Source organism: Gallus gallus, chromosome 7 (assembly GCF_016699485.2).
Source record: "Gallus gallus isolate bGalGal1 chromosome 7, bGalGal1.mat.broiler.GRCg7b, whole genome shotgun sequence".
Lineage (NCBI taxonomy): Eukaryota > Metazoa > Chordata > Aves > Galliformes > Phasianidae > Gallus > Gallus gallus.
Window position 1 is genome coordinate 25,883,037 of NC_052538.1, and position 24,407 is coordinate 25,907,443.

At 45.4% G+C, this 24,407-nt stretch overlaps 1 protein-coding gene across 5 annotated transcripts in view; it reads right to left on the reverse strand.

The window, feature by feature from the left end:
- The window catches only part of ARHGEF1 (Rho guanine nucleotide exchange factor (GEF) 1), a 38,463-nt gene that overhangs the window by 6,106 nt on the left and 7,950 nt on the right, over positions 1-24,407 (reverse strand). Inside the window, exons 2-5 of one of the 5 annotated variants that reach the window (XM_040704372.2) lie at positions 8,592-8,710; positions 6,998-7,041; positions 5,309-5,450; positions 146-320 (exon numbers count right to left, since the gene is read on the reverse strand). In XM_040704372.2, the coding sequence (XP_040560306.1) occupies positions 146-320; positions 5,309-5,355 (222 nt within the window). In that variant the 5' untranslated portion in view covers positions 5,356-5,450; positions 6,998-7,041; positions 8,592-8,710. Of the gene's footprint in view, positions 1-145; positions 321-5,308; positions 7,042-8,591; positions 8,711-12,477; positions 12,641-24,407 lie in introns of those variants that run through there. The other 4 variants (XM_025152576.2, XM_004942920.5, XM_015290027.4 and 1 more) reach the window with 4 other exon arrangements.

Consider the following 24,407-nt stretch of genomic DNA (forward strand, 5'->3'; position numbering starts at 1 on the left):
AATCATTCTGATAAATTGGTCATGGGAGTTGATGTGACCTCAGATGCCAAGCTGCCCAGCTTCTACAACAAAGAGACCTTTTAGAGCTTCTGACAAAAAAAAGTCCTAAACAAACACACAAAATAAGTGAATTCCTCTCCCTTACATTCCCTGCAGGTTGAGTGTCGCTGGGTTTCTCATTGCTTGTCTTATCCTCCCAGCTCTCTGTTGCCATGGACATTGCTGTGGCTTGCTGGCTGTCCTCTGGAGGTGGTTGGTCGTCTTCCTTCAGATCACACTGTCCCTCAGAGGGGGGCTTGGCAGCAGTCTCAGCATTGCAGCTGCAGGGAAAGAAGGAAATTCTGATGAGCATCAAGTCCGCAGCTTACCTGCCATTCCTGACCCAAATGAGAATGAGCAGAAAGCCACAGTCTGATCAGCCCAGCTGCAACAGTTCAGGGAAAGGTCAGGCAGGAATCTAGTCTGGTTGGCATACATTTCTGTGCCTGTGTTTCAGGGGCTCTAAATACAGCTCTGTTACAGCAGTGCAAATGGGTAATTGCACTCATACCAGCATCGGTCTGGGATATCAAGTCTCAGGTGTTCACAGGACTATTTTGTGTTCGTAAAACGCGAGGTTCACCCACGGGGACCAGAAAAACCTCCTTCTAAGTAGGCTGTATCTATTTTTTTCTGCTGTTTAAAGAGATGCTGTCAACACAGAAGCCATACTGCTCATGTGGAAGAAAATCACCTGCAAGAAACCACAATACTTTGAAGAGATTAGAGGATTAAAGGAGCTTTCCCTCTGTTCTTCATCTTATACGATCCCGAACTCACAGAAACCACTGGAAAGATTCCTTCTGCTTTCAGGGGGCTCATGATCAGAACCTTTGGTGCACTGAAGAGCCCTGAAATAACTGGCAGCCTGCGAGTCTCACTTGGCAATTCTGGGGTGCTCTTAGTCACAGCTGTCTGTCTGCTGGTAACAAGGGCCTGGTCTGGCTGATACAGGCAGCCTGTTCCAACCCCACGCTCCTCTCCCTGTAGATAACACCTCTCCAGACAGACACAGTCTGGTGCAAAACCACTGACTTGACACAGTAGTCGACAGGCTGCAGTTTGTGACACAACCTGTAGTTCTTTTACTTTTTTTGTAACAGGCTCTAAGGCACTTTTCTTGCATGTATAATGAAGCCTGCTTGGAATAATTTTATTTTTCTCATTCTGGGGTTACTTAGGGCTTGGATTCTTTTAAGAAGAAGGGTTGTCAGGACAGAATATGGATGTTTGTGCATAGTGGAAGCCAGTGTCTGAAAATACTTAAGGTTATGAATGTACCTTATGATTAACAAACATCTCCTGTGATAGAATCTGCTTCTTTTTAAAGGCTTCACTTGTGAACTGATGCTGGTAGGTCATACTGCTAATGCACAATTCCAACACTGTCAGCTACAAGCAGACACATGAGACAGACGGGCATTTTCTTTACGATGAACGACAGTTGGCTCTGACAACAAACCATCAGCCATCACTGAAGAGGGAACAAATCTCCCAGAACACAAACTGGTTCTTGTTGTCAGGCCAAAAAAGTTGGTCTGCAACTTTGCAGCTGAAGCTTGTTCATCTTCCTCCATCAGTGCTTCCAGGTCCCAGCTGACACCACCAGAAGACTTACCAACTTAAAAAGAGTTGAGCTGTGGGTGTGCAGCGTTGGCGCAGTGTAACAGCAGACTCATGGCTTTTGCTTTTGCTGTGCTCATGCCCTGCTCTGTGGATTTGGAAGTGCTATTTCAGCCCTCCTGGCCTGTAGGAAGGAGAGGACAAAACCCACGCTGCCCTGGAGCAAGTCTGTATTATTGTCCACTGCAGGCACACGGTAGGGCTGTGGTCCCATGGTACCGGCCTGGTCTTGTCTCTTTCCTCCCTCCTGTCCCCAGCCACGTGGCAGTACCACTCCTTCAGCACTGTATGCGGCCATGATGTGGATTCTAGAATAATTCTTTGAAACCATCTGTGTTTGAAATATATCCTCCCTCACATATTCCCATCCGGATCATCTCGATGATGTTTCACTGATTTGGGTAAAATACGAAGAGCTGAGCAGGGCACACCTGAAGGAGGGATGTCAGAGGTTGGGGGGGTAAGAAACTCTTGATGAGGATCTGCCACAGACAAAAAACCAATGTTTCCAAAACTTGCTCCTGCTCGGAATGGCTTCTGGCCGAAATATACAAATGGAAAGGAATGTGCTGAGGCACACAGAGGCAACAGGGTGTATCCGAGCTTAGCAGCAAGACTAGAATATTATCTTCTCTTGACCATGACACCTTCAACCATATACACCGTGCTCTCAGGAAGAAGCTGCACTTCTCCTTGTAACTTTTACAGCAGTTTGGTGAGCTGGCAGCCCAAGCTAGATTTTGCTTCTTTGCTGTCCCTGCTCTCAGCCTCCCTGTCCCTTCCCTGTACATTTCTTCCTGCAGCTGTACCTCCCCAGCCAGACCATCACTGCTGCCAGCTTTGCTCTTTACAGTCTGTAATAGCCTCTGCTGATTCAAACTGTAAGACTGAGCTTAGCATGCTGCTTTTTCATACCACTCACATCACCTAGACAGTGGTGTAAACTGAGTTTAGAGTATCCTTTCTTTTACACCTCTGTGATTATTCATCTTCTCATTTCTTCCTCCTTTCATGATGTTCTCCCAACACCTTACTATGCTCGCTGTGTACTGCTCCTTCCTTGTGCTCTGCCCTCCCTAGGAGAAGGAGGGAGCTCAGCCAGCTGCAGCTAACCAATGGCTGTAAGCACGATGGCATGGCTTGTGAGGATCCAGCTGCTTGGGCTCTGAAATTGCCATTCTGAGACTTTTTTTGCCTCCTGACCCTCCCGATAACATAAGGATAGATAGATACATGTTGTACTGAACCCTCTGGATTCTCTGGCATGTTTCCTTTTTGCACATCCTTATTCCAAGGTTCAGAAAGTGGACGATCTATAGAAATGCCTACAGAATTTCTGCCTAGATCTCAACATCCCCTCCCATCTAGGACCACAAACCAAGTTAAAGGCATCCAGTGACCCAGGAGAGGATGAAAGCTGTTACAATTCCTAAGTTGAAAATCAAATATTCTCTGCTAAAACATTAAGTCAATTAAATGAGTCTTAAATAAATATGTATAAATTAATAGGAAGGCAATTAACTTACCAGACAAAGCTGATCTGTAAAACTGTAGCACTTACACAAAACCACTAGAAAGAGAAGATAATTTCAGCTGTCTTATTCTGTGACGTTCCATCACAACATCTCTATCAAGGGCTTGCTGAGCTCTACATCTGAAAATGGGACCAAATCCCCAGCTTTCAGCTCCTTTCGTGTAAGACTAAGAAAAAAATGTAGCCCAGTCATCACAATATAGGACCCAAAAGTCTCCTACCTCTGCAGTGAGAATCAGCTTAGGTTATAAATGAATATTCAGCTCTTTATGTTTCCGGTGAAAATGATGGAAAATGGAGACTTTCCCAGCCAAAGGGAACTCGAGTTTCCCACTAAGCACTACCTTGGCAATGCCAACAGATGAGTTCCCTCCTGCTATCCTGAACAAATAACGGCCTTTACCTCTAACTATTGTTACTATCTAAAATAAACAGGTCAGGGTTGTCCACTGACATGAAACAATCTTTCTAATACTGCCATTCACATTTTCAGATGAATTCCCATTCCGGTGATTACAAAATCATATCATGTATTTTAACAAACCCAACTAGAGAGACTGAATACACTCACAGAGACAAAGGCTACTAGGATATTAAAAGCACAGAAACTGCACTGAAATCACAGAAGCCCCGAGCAAGAAGTATTTGGAAGGAGAGAGGGTAGTAGGAAGAAATACCATGTGCACTACCCAGTTCCTGTATACCTTGCTATCCATGCACCTCAGGCTCTGGATACTTGGTCAAACCTTTGATCTGCCCAGACAGCTGTTCTTATGCTCTTACTCATAGCTTGTGCCATTCTGTGTATTTCACTTCACATTGAAGATAAAAATAGCCTACTCAATGAAAATGGTTGCACGCCACAGCTTTTTTTGGTCTATTTCCTCATCGGGCTTTCATACTCTAGCACAAAGGCTAAACCGGACAGCTGAAAGAAGCTTTGGATTACAGAGTTGCCAAAGTATCTCTGCTCGTCACTCTGGTTCTGTTTACAGGGGCAGCTACAGCTCCATAGAGGCTGTTTCAGATGACTGTCATTCCTGTGCAGAAGTCACCATCATCTCTAATACTGAAGAGTCCATTCTCAGAGCTCTAGCGTTCCACAGATACCAAGCCAGTGTTCAAGGCTGATGTCCTGGCATTTCAACACTGCGTCTGCAGATGCTGGAAGCAGCCAGGAAGCCAGTCAAATGTAATTCTTGGCAAAGCTAGTCCAGAAAGCCAGACTTATGAAACAAGCCACTCCACCAGCACTCCTTCTTTTCCCACCAGCCTGCGCTCACAGTGACACTGCCCGGTGCTCCAAACTTCCAGAACTTGGCTGATTCCTGTTATGCCACTTGCCTGCATGGGAAAGTTTCCATTTCTTTGGAAGGGAGGAAGGTAGCAGGATTGCAGTGTCCAAAACCAGGACAGAGAACGCAGTCCTTGTGAGCATCTTACCCAGAGAGAGGAATAAAGCATCTGGAGAAGAAGGAAGGTTTTACACAATTATTTTGCTCACATTGCTGGTGTTGGCAGAGGGACAGTAGGTACTTTCACTTGCTGGCTCTGCTGATCTCCAGAGGGTGGTAAAGACTCAGAAGTCATCCTACTCTCAATTGTTTGCCAGCTCACTACACAAAGACAGTAAGTGAAAGCCCTTTTTGCTGCACGTCGCACTACCTGAATTAATGTTCTGCAATGACAGGACAGACTTTACATCTTTTTTTTTTTCCCAAAGGGATTGTATTAATGTTTTTTATCTCTCTGTTGTTTTATACTCTTAACAAATATTCCAGGGAATAAAAAAAGAAAAGAAAGCCTGTCAATAATTTACTACAGAAATAAAACGAGTGGGAAATTGAGCACCAAGACTACTAATAACTGCTGTCCGGACAGGATTAAGGGACTAAGGTGCACAAAATGTATTTTTTTTTTATGCTTAATCCCAAACAAAGATGGATTTTAAGCTCAGTGGCTTAAATACATGTCAACACGCTGCAGAGACCTCAAGACAAAAGGCTCTGTCAACAGCATACTTATGCCACAGGAGTTAAATGCACACATCAGGAGAGAGACCAGATAGCTAACAAAGGAACTACTTTCAGGTGACACCACAGAGCATGTTACCTTTTCTTAATAAGTTCCAGGGCTGAACCTATGAATTCATCCTTCATTTTTTGTAGCTTAGCTCCATAGCTTGACAAGTCTGCGCCTTCTAACAGCAGCGATGAACAGCAAGAGGACTGGGCTTCAGAAGCCAGTGACTGCCCTGCAAGGTGGAGGACATCATTTAATTTTCTTGTCTCTCCTTTCTGCTGCTCACCACTGAAGATCTCCTGCCCAGCTCTGTGTACCGCTACTGCCTGCAAAGGTGATCGTGGAATAGGGCTGGAGCAAATGGGGACTGGGGATATATCCAGGCTGGAGCTCTGGACAGTTCTGTCCTTAACTTCAGGGCTGTTTATCCTGAAACCATCCCATGTGACTGGATATTGGGAAAACCCAGCAGAGGTGTGGTTTTCTTGGAACACATTGTCATCATCCTCTGCTGTGATGGCAGCTTCATTCACAGCTTCAGTTCCCAAACCTTCTGGACAGATGTTCTTATTGCTCTCCTCATCCAGGGGCTGGTTTGCAAGCAGCCTCTTATTCAAGTGCTTTGTTGTCTCACTGCTGCCAGCAGATGAATTTGCCTCTTTACTTCTCATTTGCTTGAATTCCTCAAAGCTGGGTATGTACAGCCTCCCTTTGCAGTGGCTTTTCCTGCTCTGCCCCAGTGTTTCTTTGACATCTATTTCTCCAGTGAGTCGTTCCAGGGATTCTGCTGTTCTAGATTTCTCCATCTCATGGCTTTCCTCTGCATGCTGGAAGGGCAAGCTAGGGGAGCTATTCTGCCTGTGGAGCCGAAGCCTTCTCTGAGCCTCCTGCTTGATGTCTTCTGGACTGATGATCCTGTGTGCGACACAGAGTCTCTGTCTCCCTGTGAGGCTGTGTCTTCGAGCAGTGTGTTCCACCAAAACTGTGCAGCAGCTGACAGCACAACCATTCTTGTACTGCTGGCACATCTGGCATTCAGAAAACTCCTGTGCGGCCAGGTCAGTCAGGGCTGCCTGTGGACGCACTGGCTTGCTGGGCTCTGCCACCTTATTGCTGTGCAGCCTCAGCTTCTCCTTCAGCTCTTTTTTGGCATCCTCGCGTAGGGCTCTGTCCTCTGCAGAAGGGAAGAGCCACTGAGGCACTTTGACATAGGGAGGGAGGAGCACATTCTGTGCTGACTGTGATGTCTGTTTAGGACGGAGAGAAAGATTTCTCAAAGAGTCCAATGTGCTCCGTATGGGGGCCACATCCACGCAGCCTTCTGACCATTGACGGGTGCCTCTATAGCGAAAGATGATCTCGTTATCCAGGCTCCGGCAGTGAGAATACAGCCCAGAGTCAGCGACTGTTGCCCAGTGAAGGTTCTCCACGCTCCGATACATCCGCTTTTCCACAGGATTGGCCAAAAGCGCCTTGCCTGTGTGGCAGGAGTGTACAGTGTGGAAGTCCCCAGAAAAAACATGAGTGTCTAAGTTCTTTAGTGGATGCATGCTGCTAACTGAAAACTCCTTTAAGCCATGTTGCGCACAGAGCTGATTATTTTGGCAGCTCAAGATCACCCGGCAGTGTTCCTGTCTCTCATCAACATTGATGTATGTCATAGCAAATGCTCATGGAGGCTCTAAGACAGTGGCTTCTAGGGGGAGAGGAGGGAGCTGGGTTGTCTCTTAGATGGCAGTCAATGTCCACAGACAGCAAAGTGTGCTGCTGGGTACTCACATAAATGGACTCTCACATGGGTTCAGTTGCCATGCGCAGAAGACCTGTGAATGGAAGGAAAGATGAGTTACTGAAGCAACCTGGTGATGGCTTGCAGGATGCAATAGCAGACCTGCTTCTAGGGAATGCAGAAGCTGAACACCAACAGCTTGGGTAGAAACAGAGCAGCATAACTAGGTGATGAACCACAGGGCTTGGGGCGGGGAATCTTCTTCACCTCTAGCCAAGCCAGCAGAGGCCTTGCACTACTGGTTTTAATTTTGGAGAAGTTTATACTACCCGCAGCAGCTCCCTCACAAAAACACTACTCAGCTCTAGTGAGGAATAGTTAGAAGTGCTTGTTGCAAGCCTAGCTTACTCACACAGCAGCACTAAGGAGGTGGAAGATTTACAAGAGAGCATGAGTTCTTTTTCTCAAATGGGTTGCAGACAAAAGTGTGGGAGCTGAGCAAGAGGATAGGGGTGGGAAAGGATGGCATGATGGTGTGGTTTGCAGGAAAGCTCAGGAAGCAAGGTGAAAGAAGGCTCAATGATGGTGACTTGATTTACCCTTCACGGGTTAATGACTGTTAAGCAAGCCTTTCCAAAGCCTTTCTAGTGCAGAGACAGAGGTGCCTCACAAATGTACCCTCTGGAACACTCAGCAGCAGGCCTTAATGATCATCCCAAATTACAGCTCAAAAAGAGAAACTGTGGTTTCCAAGGTTGTTCCTATGTCCTGTGTTCAGTATTGTAAGCTTGGGGAACCTAACTGACTAAATCACATGTTCAGAGCAAAACAAAAAAATGAAAACTTAAAATTTCAGCTAAAGCCAGTAGGATGTAGCCTAAGTCATCCTTGGAAATGAAAGGAGTGATCTAAACCAGTCAGACCTCCTTACACCAAATGGAGAAACATCTAATTTTTCTTAAGGATTTGGGCTTCATGGACTTGACAGCAGTCACATAAGACATCAGTGTCTGCTTGAGACCCATCCGTTCCCTCCATTGGCAACCAGAGGCAGAGGGAATGGGAGAGTAAGGGCCATATGTAAAGGAAAATAAGATTAGGCAGGGGATATGAGCTTAGCCTGAGATTCGTAAGGGCAACATGGAGTTGGGATGGTGGGCAATAGTCTCTAGTAACAAGCTAAGCAAGAAGCAACCAGCTAGAACACCCAGGAAGAGGTCTTTTGCTAAAGCAAGACAGGATCATATAAGCTATAGCCCAGACTGCTTTCCTGTCACGAGGCTGGATTCTCTGCACACTGCCAACTACTGGCACATCACAGACGCCTTGACCAGGAGGGGAATGAACAGACTCATTACCCCCTGAAGACTAAACCACCTGAGGCAGTGTATTGCCTGGAAGCCAATCTTAGTAACCTTAGCAGCTTAATTCATGCCTTGATTAGGAGTCGTTCAAACTGACATACTTTCCCCTTGTTAATGAAACTATCTCTAACATCATCCCAGAGAAGGAAGACAAAGTTGCTCCCACGGATCACTGTGAAATGAAGAATATTATTACAGTCCTTCATAACTACTAAAAATAAAAATTAAAACTAGCTCTTAAGGTGTGGCTGTTCCCCAAGATGTCAAAGGCACTTCTCACCCAGTCTTCTCATGGTGGGGCTGGAGTTCCCCCTTCTTCACGGCTGTGGAGGAGCCCACAGGTGACAGCAGAGAAACGTGAGGATCAGGACTTTCTGTGATCATAGGTTATAACATGATCTGTTAAGAAAGAGAGAATGAGATGACATGAGAGCCAGTCGCTGTGCAGGGGCTCCTGTGAGATGGTGTTGGTGAGTGCTTTCTGCACTCTGCTTTCAGATTGAGTCAAAAGAGAAAACAATCCTTGCTGTAGTGAGAGCTGAAAATAAAGCAGTCTTTGCCCATGGAAGTGAACTCCATACACTTAAGGCTGAAGAGAAACTACAGCCTACATGAGGAGGGTCCCCAGACTGCTCATGTTGTGAGTCAGTGAAGAAAGAAAGAGCGCAGACAGGAGGGGAAGCAGCCAGGAGAAGAGCGAAGAAGGAAGGCCGGCAGCTCCGACCTGCTCGGGTGGTGGCACAGACCACACAGGGGTGCCTGTGTCCTGTGAGCTGGCCTCTGTGTGACAGAGCGGTGACAGGAGAGGGCACCCGATCACCCTGAAGGACAGCAGAGCCCAGTTTCATCAGGGTGCCTGCTGCTGCTTCATCGGGGCCGGATTTTCCAGATGGAGATGTGTGTGAGGTGGCAAAAGTTGCTTCTGGGGAAGGAGAAGCTAGGAGAAGCTGGTGCCGGCAGAGGGGCATGCAGGGCAGTGACAGAGGCAGAGCAGAGAGGAGGGCCAGAGACAGAGATAAAGCTGTGCTGAAGGCAGCAGGAGATAGAGGCTGCTCAGAGGAGGCTGTGCGGAGGTTGCTGATGTGTAGGTGGGTACCAAAAATAACAGGATTCAGTGGAGAAAGAGGGATATTTTGTTTCTAAATTGTAAGCAAAGGTCTCCGTAAAACACCAAGAGCAACTGGGACTACTGCTGAGTGGGACAGCAACCACAAAACACTGAGCCCTTTCCTCTCCTTCCCCTATTCTTGGTGCTCCCTGCCTCATGGCACAGAGCATTACGGTTTCAGCTCAAACACTGGAGTGTGTCAGGCAGTGACACTGCTATAACATAACCCACGTGTCCACGTAGTCAGCTCAAAAATACCATTACCACAAGCTCATCACAGGCTCTGTGCTGTAGGATAGAGGGAGATGGAGACAGAATAAACCATCTGAGTTCATATGCTTATGCCTGATAAGGCAAAGGTGACCTTTCAACACATTCTTGCAGGCTCACTGTACATATAGAATATTCAGCTGCAGTCTGACATTGAAGAGACATTGAGAACTACAGGAAAATGAAGGAATTTGTCCTCTGACCCATTCAGAACTATAGATATGCTCTGCAGGTGACCCCAGATGTAGAAACCAGCGAGTGTGAGGCAGGGAGGGAAGTAAATGCTGATCTCTCGCACGGTGTTCCAGCTCTGGGTCCTAACTCATCCCATCCTAAAGGTGCACAGCAGTTCCAAACCAAGCAGCAATTTGTTGCTCCCCGGCGTACCTGAGCTCTGTGAGTTGCTGCTGTGCTCTCCTACCCCAAAGCGTTTCACATCAAGCAATCCTGGAGTCCAGTGCAAAAAGCCAAATAGCAAAAGGGAGCTTAGTGTTGACTGCTGCTGCCGGAATGGCACATGGCTGCTCTTTGATCACATTGCCTGTTCCCTGGCTCAGGGACCAAAAAGTCCCTGGCTGTCATAAGCCTCATGCCTTAAGTAAGCGTAAGACTAAAGGCATCGTGTGCTCAGCTTATTTTCTACCATGTGACTGTGTTTAACTTCTCCCCCACCACTCTGATAAATGCCTGCTTGGAGACTTGCCACTCACCTTCATTTTCTTGCAAAATCCTCACAGAGAACTTATTTCTCGAGGATTAGAGCTTGAAGGATAAATCATTCCTTCCCATAGCACACAAGAGCCGTTCTGCTTGGCTGACCTTCCCAGCAAAGAACCAGGAAAATGTCAGGAGGATGCAGCAGGCAGGGACAAGGATAAGCTGTTCAGTGCTGGTGAAAAGCACTGTGGGGAGGACCAGTCACATCCAAGGTCTCCAAGGACATCAGCACAGGGGAGCACAGAGCCTCACAATGCCTCAGGAAAGGAGGACACAGAGTCCAGCAGGGCTGAGCAGGTTTGCCAGTGCTGCCTCGCAGGGTTTGCTGCGCTGAGATATGCCTGACAGACTTGTCAAACTGGGCAGCTTGTCCCACGCAATGGAGGCGAGTAGCTTGCTAGTGCCAGGTGTCTCCTGCCTTCATCAGAGAGATTCAGCAAGTCTGGTATATTTTCCACTCTCCACATGTGCAACACTTCAGTCTCAAACAGATTAATTTATGAGTCATGCCTATCACACCAAAATCCTGTTTCCACAGGAGGGGGGTAACTGAAGCCATCTCATTCAAGCTTGAAATAAGTGATTAAATGAGCCTTTAGGTCTTATCCTAATTTCTCTGACATAGGTTTTGCAAATTGCACCACCAAAGCACAGTCTCCCTTTTGTTTCAGAGATTCAACCAACTAGAGGGAAGCAAAAGGCACATTCCAAAGAGCTGTACACAGGATTTTAGCAAGGTATAGTGCTGCTGTGAGTTCTGTGCTCTGATACAGCAAATCCCATGGACACAGCACGATCTCTGTCCTGCCCAGACAGGCACATCACTCTACTTCTGCTGCTGTGCAGAACACCAACGGTCTCAAGGGAAAGACAGACAGACGCATCTACTTTTTCAAGCTAAAGGTCAACAAGAAAAATAAAGGTGCCGTGACTGTCTTTGCTTTCTTAGCTGTTCAGTTAACCAGAGCTGTGCTGCAGGAACTAGTCGATGCAGTACAACAAACAGCAACCAGTCTTACAGAGTGTCTGTTAATTGTAGCAGCAAAGGTACAACCACAGCAGTTATCTAAATGGGTTCAGTTTCCTGGGTTTCTTTCCTTTCACAGGGTAAGCACCTGAGTGTGACTTTCCCTGAGTCTACAGTTTCATCACTGCTTTCATTGTTTGCTCCATGGCACAAATGAGGATCGCTAACAAGAGGAAAAAATTGCCATCTAGTTTCAAAACTAGAGAACACAGAGAAAACCATAACCTCTTCCCCCATCCTACTGCATTTAACACAAGTTTACACAGCCCATCGGTGGTCACTGCTTAACTTAGGCCACTTTCAAAGCATCTCCACCACTGCCATTGTTTCCAGAAAAAGAAAGGTCATGACTGGCTGATTACAGCAGCCAAAGGTATACGGTTAGCATCCAGGTGTTCTAGAGAAAAAGAATTCCTCTATATCATCTGCTGTATGTCATAGCAACATGCTGCTATAGCACGGAGAATGTAGGAATTACTATAACTTTATGTGAACTCCTATTTTGGTCAGATTAGCTCCTAAATATTCTCAAAGTAGTGGAAAAACTAATCAGAAAATGTTAAGGAATCACTTGAAGGTCTTAAGCATTCTTGGCTTCCTTTCTGTGGAATTTTTTAAGCTGTTTGGGAAATTTGCTTGACTGACATGAAAGGTTTCACTTGAGGGGCCCCACTGTTCCACACATCTGTGCACTTGGCAGCAGTGCCCTTGATGAATTTTTCTGGCTGCTCTTTAAGTCTGAGCAGCTTCTTCTTATGACACAGCGTAGTTTTCTCCTTGTGTTCCTCTTTCAGAAAGGCTGCGATGACAGGATACTTCCAGACTGCCTCTAAGGAAAGGCCAGCTCACTGATTTCAGTAGTGTGCTTTCAAGGTGACCTGAGCTCCTAGTTGTTTCCTTTACTTTGGGAATGAGTACCTTGTTTTGTTCCACCAGTGCACCACTCTGTCTCTTACACAATATCGCTCCACCACTCCTCCTGGCAACGTAGCAGAAGGATTGCATAGATTAGCATTCACCTTGTGGCAAAAGAAGGCTGAGTACCTCAGTTTATGTAGTAAAGGCTCTTGGAGACACAGTCGTGACATCTCGAGTCCCAGCTGGAGTAACGTGGCAGCAAGTGCTCTGAGGCACCCTAGGAGACAGCATCACACAGCACCTGCTGAGCTTTCAATGGGTCAGCACCCTGAACTCCACTGGATGACTCCTGAGGAGGAGAAATAAAGTCCTATTTGCAATGAAACCAACTCCTGGGAGAGATCACCCACAGCACCTGTTGCCCTGCAGGGTGCATATGAACAACAGATTCTGCACTTCATGGAACACCATTAGCCACTCCACTCCCCTCCTCAGCTGCAGGAAGAGCCCATGGGGTTTACGATCAGGTAGAGCCAATGCTTAGCTTGACTCAGCTGACATTTGGGACCTACATCAACTTCCCAGCCCCATGTACACACCACGAACCAAGCAGTCCCATGCCTTTGGGTCACACAGAGAAGATCTTGTCCACCATCCATCTTGGTGCAGGAATAACACACAGCAAGCACCATTAGCCTGAACTGATTGCAGCCTCCAACCCTGCTCCCTGTCTGGCTTCAAGACCCCCAGATCAGTTGCACACGCTTCTTGGAGGTAAACCTGAACCAGGAGCACCCATCCAGCCCCCACCAGTTCTGGGAAGCACAAAGCTAGACAGGAGCCTGTTGCACAGACTGGCACCATTCAGTTCCCACTTGGACACAGCAACAAATTGTTTTAGGCAGACACAGATAAATTTTGTCTGCAGCAAGAAAGAGGTAAAAAATGAAGTCATACTAAATGGAAAATAAAATCAGGTGCTTTTTTAACAGCATAATTCAACCTATTATTTAATCTCAGGATGTGTAGGAGCTGAGTCCTGACACTGGATGTTTTTCAAGGTGGAAATGCTCCTGGTCAGACTAGCAAGATACAACTGAGAAGGAACGGGCGTTAACACAGAACCAGTCCTATACAGTTGGATCCAGCAGGGTTGCTGAACGGATTCCTAATTCCTTGTTCTAACATTGCACCAAGAGTCCCAGCCTGCTCTTTAAAATGCATATGGCAAAGGAAGGAAACCACACATTAATTCTGCAAGAAAGGTGTACATCATCAGCTTCTGCTCCCTAAACCTTAAATTTTGAGTGCATTAGCGGCTTACTGCATTGGTATTTCCAACAAGGCAATATGAAGCCTAGCAGAAAAATATCTCCCAACGTAATTCTATTGATTTTAGTTCATTAACTGCACTGGGACCTAGTCCAGCATCTCCTGAAGCTGATAGAAGGTGGATGAGTGGAGTCCTTTCAAGCCAACAGTGCACACCCAACTGGTGAGCTCAGAATTATGCCTAAGGGAAGAAGGAGATGCTCTGGAGGGACAGGGAGATGATCTCATCCTGCAACTTATTTGGTCACTTCTCAAGGCTGCCAGGCACTGGGGTACTGCTTGCAGGGGCTGGTTTGGCGTGGGGAAATTTGGACTGCAGCAGTACCAACAGTCCTCCTTAGTGAGGGTGTCCACAGGCTTTCACGCAGCCCACTCTGCCAAGCATGGAGGTCCAAAGCAATGCTTCTGAAGAAAACCTGGGAAGGCTGTCCCAGTCAACAGTGTCAGCCCAGGGATTAGTCCTAAGAAGGTCCAAAGCTGCATGCTGCTCATTTTACCAGGCAGTGAGAGACCTGACAGAGAGCTGGTGCAGCTGGCCAGGCTCTGCCTCTGTGTCAGAACATGACAAGCCTTCTCTTCCTACCCACTAGAAAGACACTTTCTTTTCTTCTTGTTTGCACATTTTCAACTCCTCAATCCCCAAGTCTCCCCGTGGGCCTCTCTAAACAACCCCCTCCCTTTCAGATGCTGATGCTTTTCATCTAATTAGACAGCGGGCCAGACCAGAGTTGGGTGTAAATCAGTAGAGCTTGTCAATGCTAATTTACATCTGCTGAGAATTCCCCTTCCTTCACCATTTAGCAGAGTTATATGACATGTCTTTTATCTAACCTCGCAGTTTAACTCGCCATTCCCCTTTCCTGGCCCCTGAGCCTCCTGCTTTGCTTGGAACTCCCTGTAGGCTTGCAGGATAAGTCGCTTATTTGCAATGTAAAGCATCTCTCAGCGCCACAGCCCCGTGCAAACAAACCCAAGAGAGGCACATTTAACAATACTTCTGCAGCAAACCCAGCCCCAGCTTTTCCTGGCAGCAGTTCCCTGCAGCACACACTGCTCACGACTTGCTAAGGAAAGAGATATGTCCCTTACCATCACCATGCAATGCAGAACCCCTCTGGGGGAAGATAGGGGATGGAGATCAAGAGCTCTGACTCCACAACGGCCCTAAACTCCCTTCTTTCTCCCTGGAGCTGATGGTGACAGCCCACCACCCAGCACAGCACCGCGTATACCCTGACTGTCGATAGGCAGGACACCATTAACGACTTCTCGTTGCTATGGTGATATTGATGGGTAGTCCCTGGGGCTGGTGGGAATCTAGGGAAAGCTAAGAAAAAAAGTGGGTCAAAAAAAATTCTGCACAAAAGTGTGAGTTTGCCTATAAAGGGACAATTAAATGACAACCAGAATGGATTCAGCGGCACTGTGCACTTCCTGAATCCTCCTCCCTTTTACGGGAACAAGGCAGTGCAGAGCCAGCACCATCACTCCTGCCAGCAGCAGGACTCTGCTGCTTCGGCTCTACGAGGATATCTGCAGGCCTGTCATTACCAGGCACTATTTCTGCAGCTTCACCCTGGCAATTTACCGCACATACAGAGTCAAAAACTTGGCTCCAGTGAAATCACTTGGAGCCCCTCCAGCGGGCAAAGAGCCAAGAGTTTCCCTAGCTCTCAAAAGGCCTTATCACAAGTGACAATTTCATTCAGCTGCCACAATAGCCACCAGCAACCTTCTGCCTTTCCGGAGCTGTTTCAAGTGCAGAAAAGCCACTGCAACGCTGCCTTCTTTGCTCTGCTTTCCAGAGGCTCAGCACAGTGCACTTCCTCACAGCTTTCTTCTCTGTAGTACATGGTGCAGTGTGATCTCTTACCCTTCATCCGAGCTGAGTAATGAAGCAGTGACCGCTGGCAAGGACAGGCTGTGCTCCGCTTGCAGTTGGGCACTGTCACCTTGCACAAAGTGCTCCAGGGATGCGGGGTTTAGGAACTGGCTTTCTAAAATGTCACTTCTCTCTTTGGCCTTGCATTCTCCAGGAATAACATTTCTAATCCAGGCTACTGACATCATAATAAAGGAGCAATAAAATCTCAGTGGACTTCTTCCTCTGCACACACCATTTATCTGAGCCCACTGAGGGGTGTTCAAACTGCAAGGTGCTTGTTTTGTGACCCAGATTTTAATACAAATAGTATATTTTAGAACATGCTTATTATCCTAGCAAAGGTTCTATGTTTTCTGCTGTGCTTTGTCTAGGAGCTGCTTTAAACATGCACAAACTCACTAAAGAACTTTTTACTCCTAACAGTGATATCACTCCAGGTAAGTAATCACCTGAGGGGCACTTACTCCAGAAAGCTGTTATTGTTTTGGATCTGTCATTATGGAATAAATATCATTACACTGCCAATCTTGCCAGTAACTGCCCCTGTGTAGATCAGATCCAAGTGACGTATCAGCTCTTCCATCACTCATGCATTCAGATCCTTCACTCTCAAGTGAATCAGGAGCTGGAGATAAAATCACCCTGTAACTCTCTTCTGTATCCTTTGATAAACGTGATTTTAATGGACTATGGAGTCTGAAAGCACTTTATGACACGAACAGATCCCAAGAGCAAAATTCAGTGAGTTCCTCCTACATCACATGCGGCCGTTCATCAGATTTATTAGGCAAGGTTCCTAAGCACACAGAGGCCTAGCCAGCACCGACAGAGGCTTTCTCTCATACAGCAACCCTTTGATCAGACTGTCAGCATCATTTATTTGCTTGTGTTTCATATTCTTGAATGCTCCAGTAAATTATTTTTCCCAGCTGACTATCAGAGACAAAGGCTGCTCTTTCAACTTGGATTTGCACCTCTTTCCTTCACCTCCACTTCAATTAGCTAGGAAAATGTTTTGTTTTTTTTCTCCAGCTCCTTTTGTCAGCCTGCCTATATTAGACGCTTTAGGAACACTAATGGCTGGAGAAGACTCCAGTTGGTGTACTCCCTACAGGAATGGCTCTGGCTAGCAATTAGCAAGCTTAATGTCCTGCTTGACCTGCTGCTGGCCAGGGCAGGGTGCACAGAAACAAGAGCAGCAGCATCTTTCCCCCAGCTAGGAACAAGGAAATGGGTGTCTGTGAGCATCACAGGTGGAAGAAAGGTTTCACCACTAACGAGACGTGGTGACATAGCCAGGAGTTGGTTTTTTACTCTGGGAGATGGGGGAGACTGTAGGAACATAGTATCTCCTTCAAGTAAGATCTTTGTTACACATGCATCATGTTATAAGTAGTTTCCTGGCAATGTTTATATCATCACCATTAAAAAACAAATTCTATGACTGATTAACATCAGCAAATATGCTTTAAGGATGCTCCTAACCACATATATATATTTTAACTTTTCAGTATTGCTAATGGACTTCATCTTTTTGATGCTCCACTAATTCATACTCCAAAAGTTGACAGAAGAAGAGACAAGACATGCCCCTCTGTTTTAAGTCAGCTGTAAGAAAATGAGTTTATTTACTCGAATGCACTAGATAACATGTGTGAGTAAATTGCATCTTCTTGCAGTATGGGTCAGCCAATACACATGTAAGATGCTAAAGAAAACTAAGAATGAACACAGCAGTTTTGCAGCTCTTTCTAAGCAAGTGAGGACCTTCCTAGGCCACTGTCTTGCAGCAGGTTCTGAAGATGGCTGCTCCCAACCAGCTCTGAGCTCTGTGTTTCCCTAGCAATAAGAGACATCATGACTTTCTTTCCACACTGCAAAATGTTCCAAATGTCTCATGAAGGTTGCTATATTCTTATCCTTTTATTTTTTTTTCCTTTTTTTTTTTTTTTTTGCAACTGGGGAAAAAAAAATAAGGTACAGATCATAGCACCTGACAAGAGTCTTTGACTGCTAATTGAAATTATCAAGGCAGGACTAAGCTGATCCACGAGCAGCATCATGGCTGAGCTGCAGGCAAACAACCAGATTTCTTCTAATAACTAACTTGGCTCCTACACAGCACTGAAGTCTGAAGCCTTTGCAGTTGTCTCCAAGTACTGACACCTACCCAAAGCTGAACACTGTACAGCAAGGAGAGACAGAACCACACTACAGTTGGGTGATATCAATCAAAAGAGATACTGTCTGTGCAGATACCCAATCACTCCTGGTAAGCAGATCTGAAACCTTCACAAATTCCTTTTTTAAGAAGTACCCTGAAAAGATGGTGCCTATACTACAGCCAACACGATGGTAAGAGTCTCATACAACACAGCACCTCAGAGAAGGATTTAACCTCAGCTTCACAAATATTGTCCATCAAGAATTCCTGCATGTAGCTATAACACCTCTGAAAGTTTAATTACCACTTAAGAAATGGAAGACAAAACGAGCTATGTGACCTTTCCCACCCCAGAATCCTGTAGGTCAGCATTATTTAAGACAACTGGGAGCCTGAAAAGCTAAACATTAGTGTTGGCAGATGAACAGATGGATGGATTACTGCCAGCATAATCCATCTTCACACTTGCCTCTGTAGGACTGGGTGACATTCAAAGTCAACTACTTCCGTATGCAAAGAGAAATGCATGCAGTGCAATGAGCAGGCTTTAAAATGGACTCATCAGCTGGCAGGGCCAGTAGCAAAATGCTTTATGGCTGCTATTTAATGTTGCAGGCGAAGCTATAAACAAGAGACATCAGGCTGTGACAAAAGTGGGTACTGTAATGACTGCAGTGGATTTGCTATAAAGCAACTCCCAAGCAAGTTGCAGAAATCTGTCAGGATTCTGTCACTTTTCCTCTGTGTATAACTGCCCTAAATCTAATTAACCTTTTAATCAGAGCAGATAAAATCATGGTGTTATCATTGAAGGGGATACTATCTACAGTTTCATGAAAAATTTTCATCTCTGCTCAGCTTGGAATTTTTATTTTTTATCTTTTTTTTTTTCGCTTGGGGTTTCAATATTCAATCACCCAACCAGTGAAAAAATAAAAAAAAAAGAGCAAAGTCCATTTTGTAGACTTACCACGACCAGTGACTGTACAGACATCAGCTAGCCTGGAAGTTGCCAGGCAGACCCAGTTCAGAGCCAGCTCACATAGCTGATTCTAACATACACATGTGTGCCTCTAACACCCTAAAGGACAGTCACAATGCTGACTGCCCTGCAGTACCACCCAAATCACAATGTATGTTGTGGGTTTTATTCTTGCAAGGGCTGAAGTCTTCAGGACTTACTATATGGGCTGGCAGACATCAGCACTGTTGATAAAGTCAGGTAGAGCAGCCAAATGCAGTCAAAGTCTGGTCCTGGGATCCAGGTGAACGGATCCTGTAACCCACTGGAGCATCTAGCTTCACGGAACTTGCCTACATAATTTAAACCAAAAATGCACTCATTTCCATTTACTATTGCCCATATGCCACTGCTAAATATACTTATGTATTAGCATTTATGTGACGTTCAGTACAAAATCCATATGGCTCTTTTCAGCAAGCAGCAATAGTAAGAAGGGGGAAGTGCAGAGATTTTGGAGACAGAGCCTGCAAAGCTCTTTCTAAGCACCATGAAATGCTCATTGCATTTTAGAGACAGTCGTGGGGCCTATTCTGCTCTTCCCATGTGGGCACAGTAGGATTGCACCCCTTGCCCAAGGCTGCTGTCCCAACCTGCCCTGCTGCCAGCACCCACCTCAGCCTCCTCACCAGGGACGTCCCTCTCACTGCTCCCTGGCATGGAGTTTTCTGAGCCCTCAGATTTGGAGTATTACTTTCTCAGGTTAAATAGAAGAAAGAAGTATTTATAATGGAACAAAAGAACAGAAAACCAAGAGTTTTCAAATGCCCACGCAGCAAGCACTGCCAGGTGACCTTCCAGGGTGGATGTAGGAGTATAGCGACTCAAGACTGGCGTCAGTGGCCTTTCTGACTTCCGAACGGCAAACAACACAAAGGAAATCCTTTGAAGGTTAAGGATTTGCTTTAGTAGATAAAGTGCAAAAGTGTTTGCTATCACTGCCTAAACCACAGAAAAATAGGGCAGGTAATTAACTGCTTCTGGGTACTGCTTACCTTAGCCATTAAGACCGTTAAACATTCACATCCACAAAGACAAAAGCTGTGTGCCTTCCAGAGCCTGCAGTCAGAGTGGTGAGCCAGGGCCTCGCGCTGTAAGTACTTCCAGTCCTATAGATGATGGGATCTGAACTCCAAAACTTGTTGTACCCCTTATGGGCACATGCTGCGTTAGACTTAATGTTGACAGATAGTGAGGAATTGATCACAGAATTAAAAACATAACTGGTTGCTTAGTTACCACTGATCTGCACGCAGTTATGTTTGCTGTGTGCAAACAGCCCAGTGCAAGCCAATTATCCATCATTACAACTCTGAAAACGCTGCTTTCAGAGAGCTGAAAACAACCATGTGCCAGGTCATAAAGGAGCACTGAGCAGAAAAAAATCAAAATTATAATTGAGAGTTTGGGGCTTGGGGTTTTTATTTTGTTTTGTTTTGTTAAGTTTTCAAATAGCCACTCTACAACTGAGCAAATAAATACATTGGCTTGGGGAAAAAAAATAGGGTTCTTGTTTATTAGGAAAGTGAAAGCAGGTGTGGTACACTGGGGAAAACAGAAAGTAGTATATTAAAATGACAAGCTAAGAATTGTACAGAATTGATAAGGAAAAAAAAAGGGGAAAGAAAAAGCTGAAGGATTAATGATAGCATGAAGCAGCTGAAATCTGTTGGGCCCTAAAAACAGCACAGTCTCATTCCCGCAATGAAGTGGAACAACAGACGGCAGCAGTGCCGTGAATATAGAGTGAGTAGCAGCTACCTCTGCCAGCAGCTCAGCGCTAACTGCCCTGGGAGCTCTGTAAAATTACTCTGAGATGATTCACATTCTTTGCTTTACTACCAAACGTGAGATTAGCGGCCTCAGACTTGGGTCACTTTGGAAGACAACATAAGAAGAGTGCATTCCTGTTAGCGGGGAACAGAAGCTAGAGCAGAGCAGGCTACAGGTAGGTGCTCGATTTATGGTGAAGATCTGTAACACCTAAAATAATCTTCTGGGGGCAGTGATGAGTAGTGGAAATGGGTAAGACATGGGGAACAGAGCCTAACCTCCATGCAAGGCAGATGAGAAGAGCCAGCAGGTGCAATGGTTACAGAGATCTGCAGATATCCTCTCCATGTCTTGGAACATAAATATATGGATATTGCTATTGAATAGACTGTGAGGAGACACACTTTGATTTCTCACTATTAGATGCTATTCTTTCATGTTCCATCTGCAAAGGAAGAACAGTTAAAACTACCATAACCATGATCTTCCTTTAGCAAGGTCTGTCCTTCATCTATCAATCAAAGTAAGTCTTAGTGCCAGGTCTGTGGATAAGCCACTGTACTTGGATGCATAATTAGCAGCATATTCATGAATATGAACCACGTGGGTTCTGGCAGGTTGGGTACTCGTGGACTAATCCATGGACCGATTCATCACCGTGGCCAGCACTGCTGGTGTCAGCCTCTTCTCCCAGCAGTTCATCTTAGCTCTCTTAAAATATGTGATAACAAAAGCAGCTACAGAGATTTGTCTTCCTTGCACACACTGTAAAGGGCAGCTAGGCTACATCTGATCATGTCCTTATAGCAACTTAAGCTCTCTGAAGATATGAACAGTCAGGGGCAGGTGCAGCAACTGTAGAAATGGGTTTGGGGTGGACTCTCTTCTTCTCTCTGACAAAATCTGCACCTGTCCTAAGTACAGGAAGGATAAGGGCTCTAGGTGCTAATTCCTTTCCAAGACCTGTGCTGGAGAAATCCCCTGATCTATGTAATGCACAGTTTATACAGAGAAGGAGAGAAAGGTTGAAATGGTTCAATCTCTCTTCTTTACGCAACACAGTACCATATGGAAAAAAATAAATTCTATTGGTGACATACAACATCCTTTTGTCTTTAACTCCATCATGAGATTGGTTCTTTTTCAGCAAGGAGAGTGGAAACAAACAAAAGGTGGAGTCATTTTGGGGTTGATAGCCCATGAACAGAGACAAGAATGTTTGTGCACACTCAGATGTACAGAAACTGCCAATACCGCTTCAGTGTCAGAAAACATTTTCTGTTGTTGAGCTTGAGCAGAAACACAGGGAAAGATAGGTTACAAGACTCACCAAATTAGCTTTCAAGTTGCTGTGGCAGCTATTACATTGTGCAGAGGTTTATCAGCAGCCTGGACAGGATTCGAGCAGGGTACCAAGATGCTGCTTGCACGTGTACCAGCAGTACCAGATTGATCCACATAGATGCTTACTAAATAGACTGGTTCGTAAATGCTACAATCTGCCCACTCTGGGGAAATATTAGAGACCTAGTAACAATTTCAGGAGAACGAATCTGTATGAAAGATGGAAAGTGCCTATTAGCTGTTGCAGAGTCCAGGCCATCTGTCTGAAGGATTACCCTCTGTTCCAGAGGTCAGCATTTAACAGCTGAGTCCACTTCTGTACATGCAGAGGCACCTTCCCTACGTAAGGACAGAGGTTTGAGATCCCACAAGAGACAGTGGAGTTCTGTTGCCTCTGCTGACTGCTGTAGATCTGCCCCAAATTAGCACTGTTTGCTACTAATCTCTTGTTAACAATAAAGGCCCTCAGGTAAGTAAACCTGGACACAATGAAAAAGGCCCCAGGAAATAATGGGCTTACCTTATCATACCCCAGTTGGCAGCAGTGTCTAGAACATGGTGGAAAATTTGAGCTATTAAAATTAATGAAGGAACTGGCTATTCTTGAATAATTCATTACATATCAGCTGCTGCTGTGGTAATTGGAGCTCAGCAAGATCCTCTTTAGCACCTCACAGCGCCTAAAAATCTTTAGCTAAAATAAAACTGAAGACTGGCTAGTTAAAGTTTGAAGGGCTTTCTCTGTGTGAAGTGAGAGGCCCTGATTCCCGTCACTGAGATCATCCAGCTGCCATCTATGAAAACAGCCAAGGTTTCTCAAATGGAAGACACCCAACTAACACCATGGATTTTTACCAGTACACGAATCATTCTGCCTCAGCCAACTTTTGCAGAACATAATAGTTCTACATTTCACAATTCTTTCCAAAATCAACCATAGACTTTTATATTTACCATAAGCTAAGGATGTCTGAAGATAACGACCAGAAAAACAAGTCAGTATGTTTGAAAATGCATTATCTGGTCATGCAAAGAAGTAGGCACTGTCATTCTCAGTACAGAGACCTTAAGGTATAATGTCTGCTGCTGCTGCTAAGGGCTTTCATTACTACAGGAATCAAACTGCCCACAGTCTGGGCAATTGCCCACGCATCCAAAAAAACATGGATTTTGGAAGCATGTCAGTAGAAATGGAAAAGAAAATGGTTAGCTTACTCTTACGCCACTTCATGAAACAAGGACACCTTTTCAACTGTGCTGGTAAATGGTAAAGCCTTCAGTAAACGTCTAAAAGCAGCAGAAAAATCAGGCACAGTAATTAGACCAAAAAAACCCACACATTTATCTTCTATTTCCTCCTTATGCAGAAGAGAAGAATTACAGTTGAAAAAGGAAAAGGATAAATGCCATGAACGCCCTCCTGCCTCTCAGCTGCTGCTATGAGGTCTGCTAAGGTAGTCATGAGACCCTCCACTAGCCACAGATGAAGACCCTCCCAGAAGTCCAGAACTTTCTCTCTTCCCAACAGTCTTGCAGCAGTACTGATCTCAGCTCCAGCTCTAGTTAGCACTGCCTTCCTTTGTCCCCCACCAGAATTTGTGATGCAATGATGGTACAGCAGCTCTGAATCATATTCAGATGGACAAGAAGGCCTACAGCGATCTCTATGCCTGCTAATTGCCGCAAGTCAGATTTTATTTCCAGGTGCCATTCTTGCTTCAGCCAAAGCAAATGATTTTGCTCAGGCCTCAGTGGCTGAAATATTTTGGTAGAAGTATTCTGATGTCAGCAGTTGACATCCTGAGACATTTGAGGTGGTTCTGTGAGAAAAGACCACCACCATCTTCTCTTTCCACTCCTCTCCAAAAATACTGCGATGAAATCTTGAAGATATACTATTTTCTTCAAGTGATTCTGTGAGGTAGAGACTGTGCGGGAAGTGGAGAAGCAGAAGTTTCACTATATCCAATACAGTCTAATTTTTTTTCAGGAAGATATTAAAAGTACACTTCAGCAGAGAGAGTTCTGGGGAAGGGTGGCTGTCGGATCCTGTTCAAACATTCACCTGGTTTCTTTCTCAGTCTAAGCAACTAAAAAGCAGTTAGACAAGGGAATAAAGCAGACTGGTTCTCAGGAGGCAGAAAGGAAGGCAAGCTTGGTATAAATCAAGAGTAGCACAATTTAGATGCTTCTGTTAATTTTCATCTATCTAAAAGAAATAAAATGGATGTAGTTGGACTGGCTGGGTGTCTGTAAGGCTGGTGTGGCTGGGTGCCGTCCTGGACACACACTTAGAGCTGCTGAGGGTTAAGCCCAGCCAAGTGATCAGCTTGGCTTGGTATAAGCAGAAAAGAAAAAAAAAAATAGTGTTAAATGCTTTTGTTGTTTGTTTGGTTTTTTTAATCTTCCCTGCAGGTATGGTGGAACCAAGCCAAAATTGAATACTCATACAGCTTTGCCTAGGGCAGCATAAGGACCTTTTCTGGTGAATCACTAGGTCCCCAAGGCTTTTGATCTCCCTAGATGAGTATCCTGGGGAAATGCTACCAGGAGCAAGGACAGTGTGACACTGCTGAGCTAATGCATGACAGGTGTGT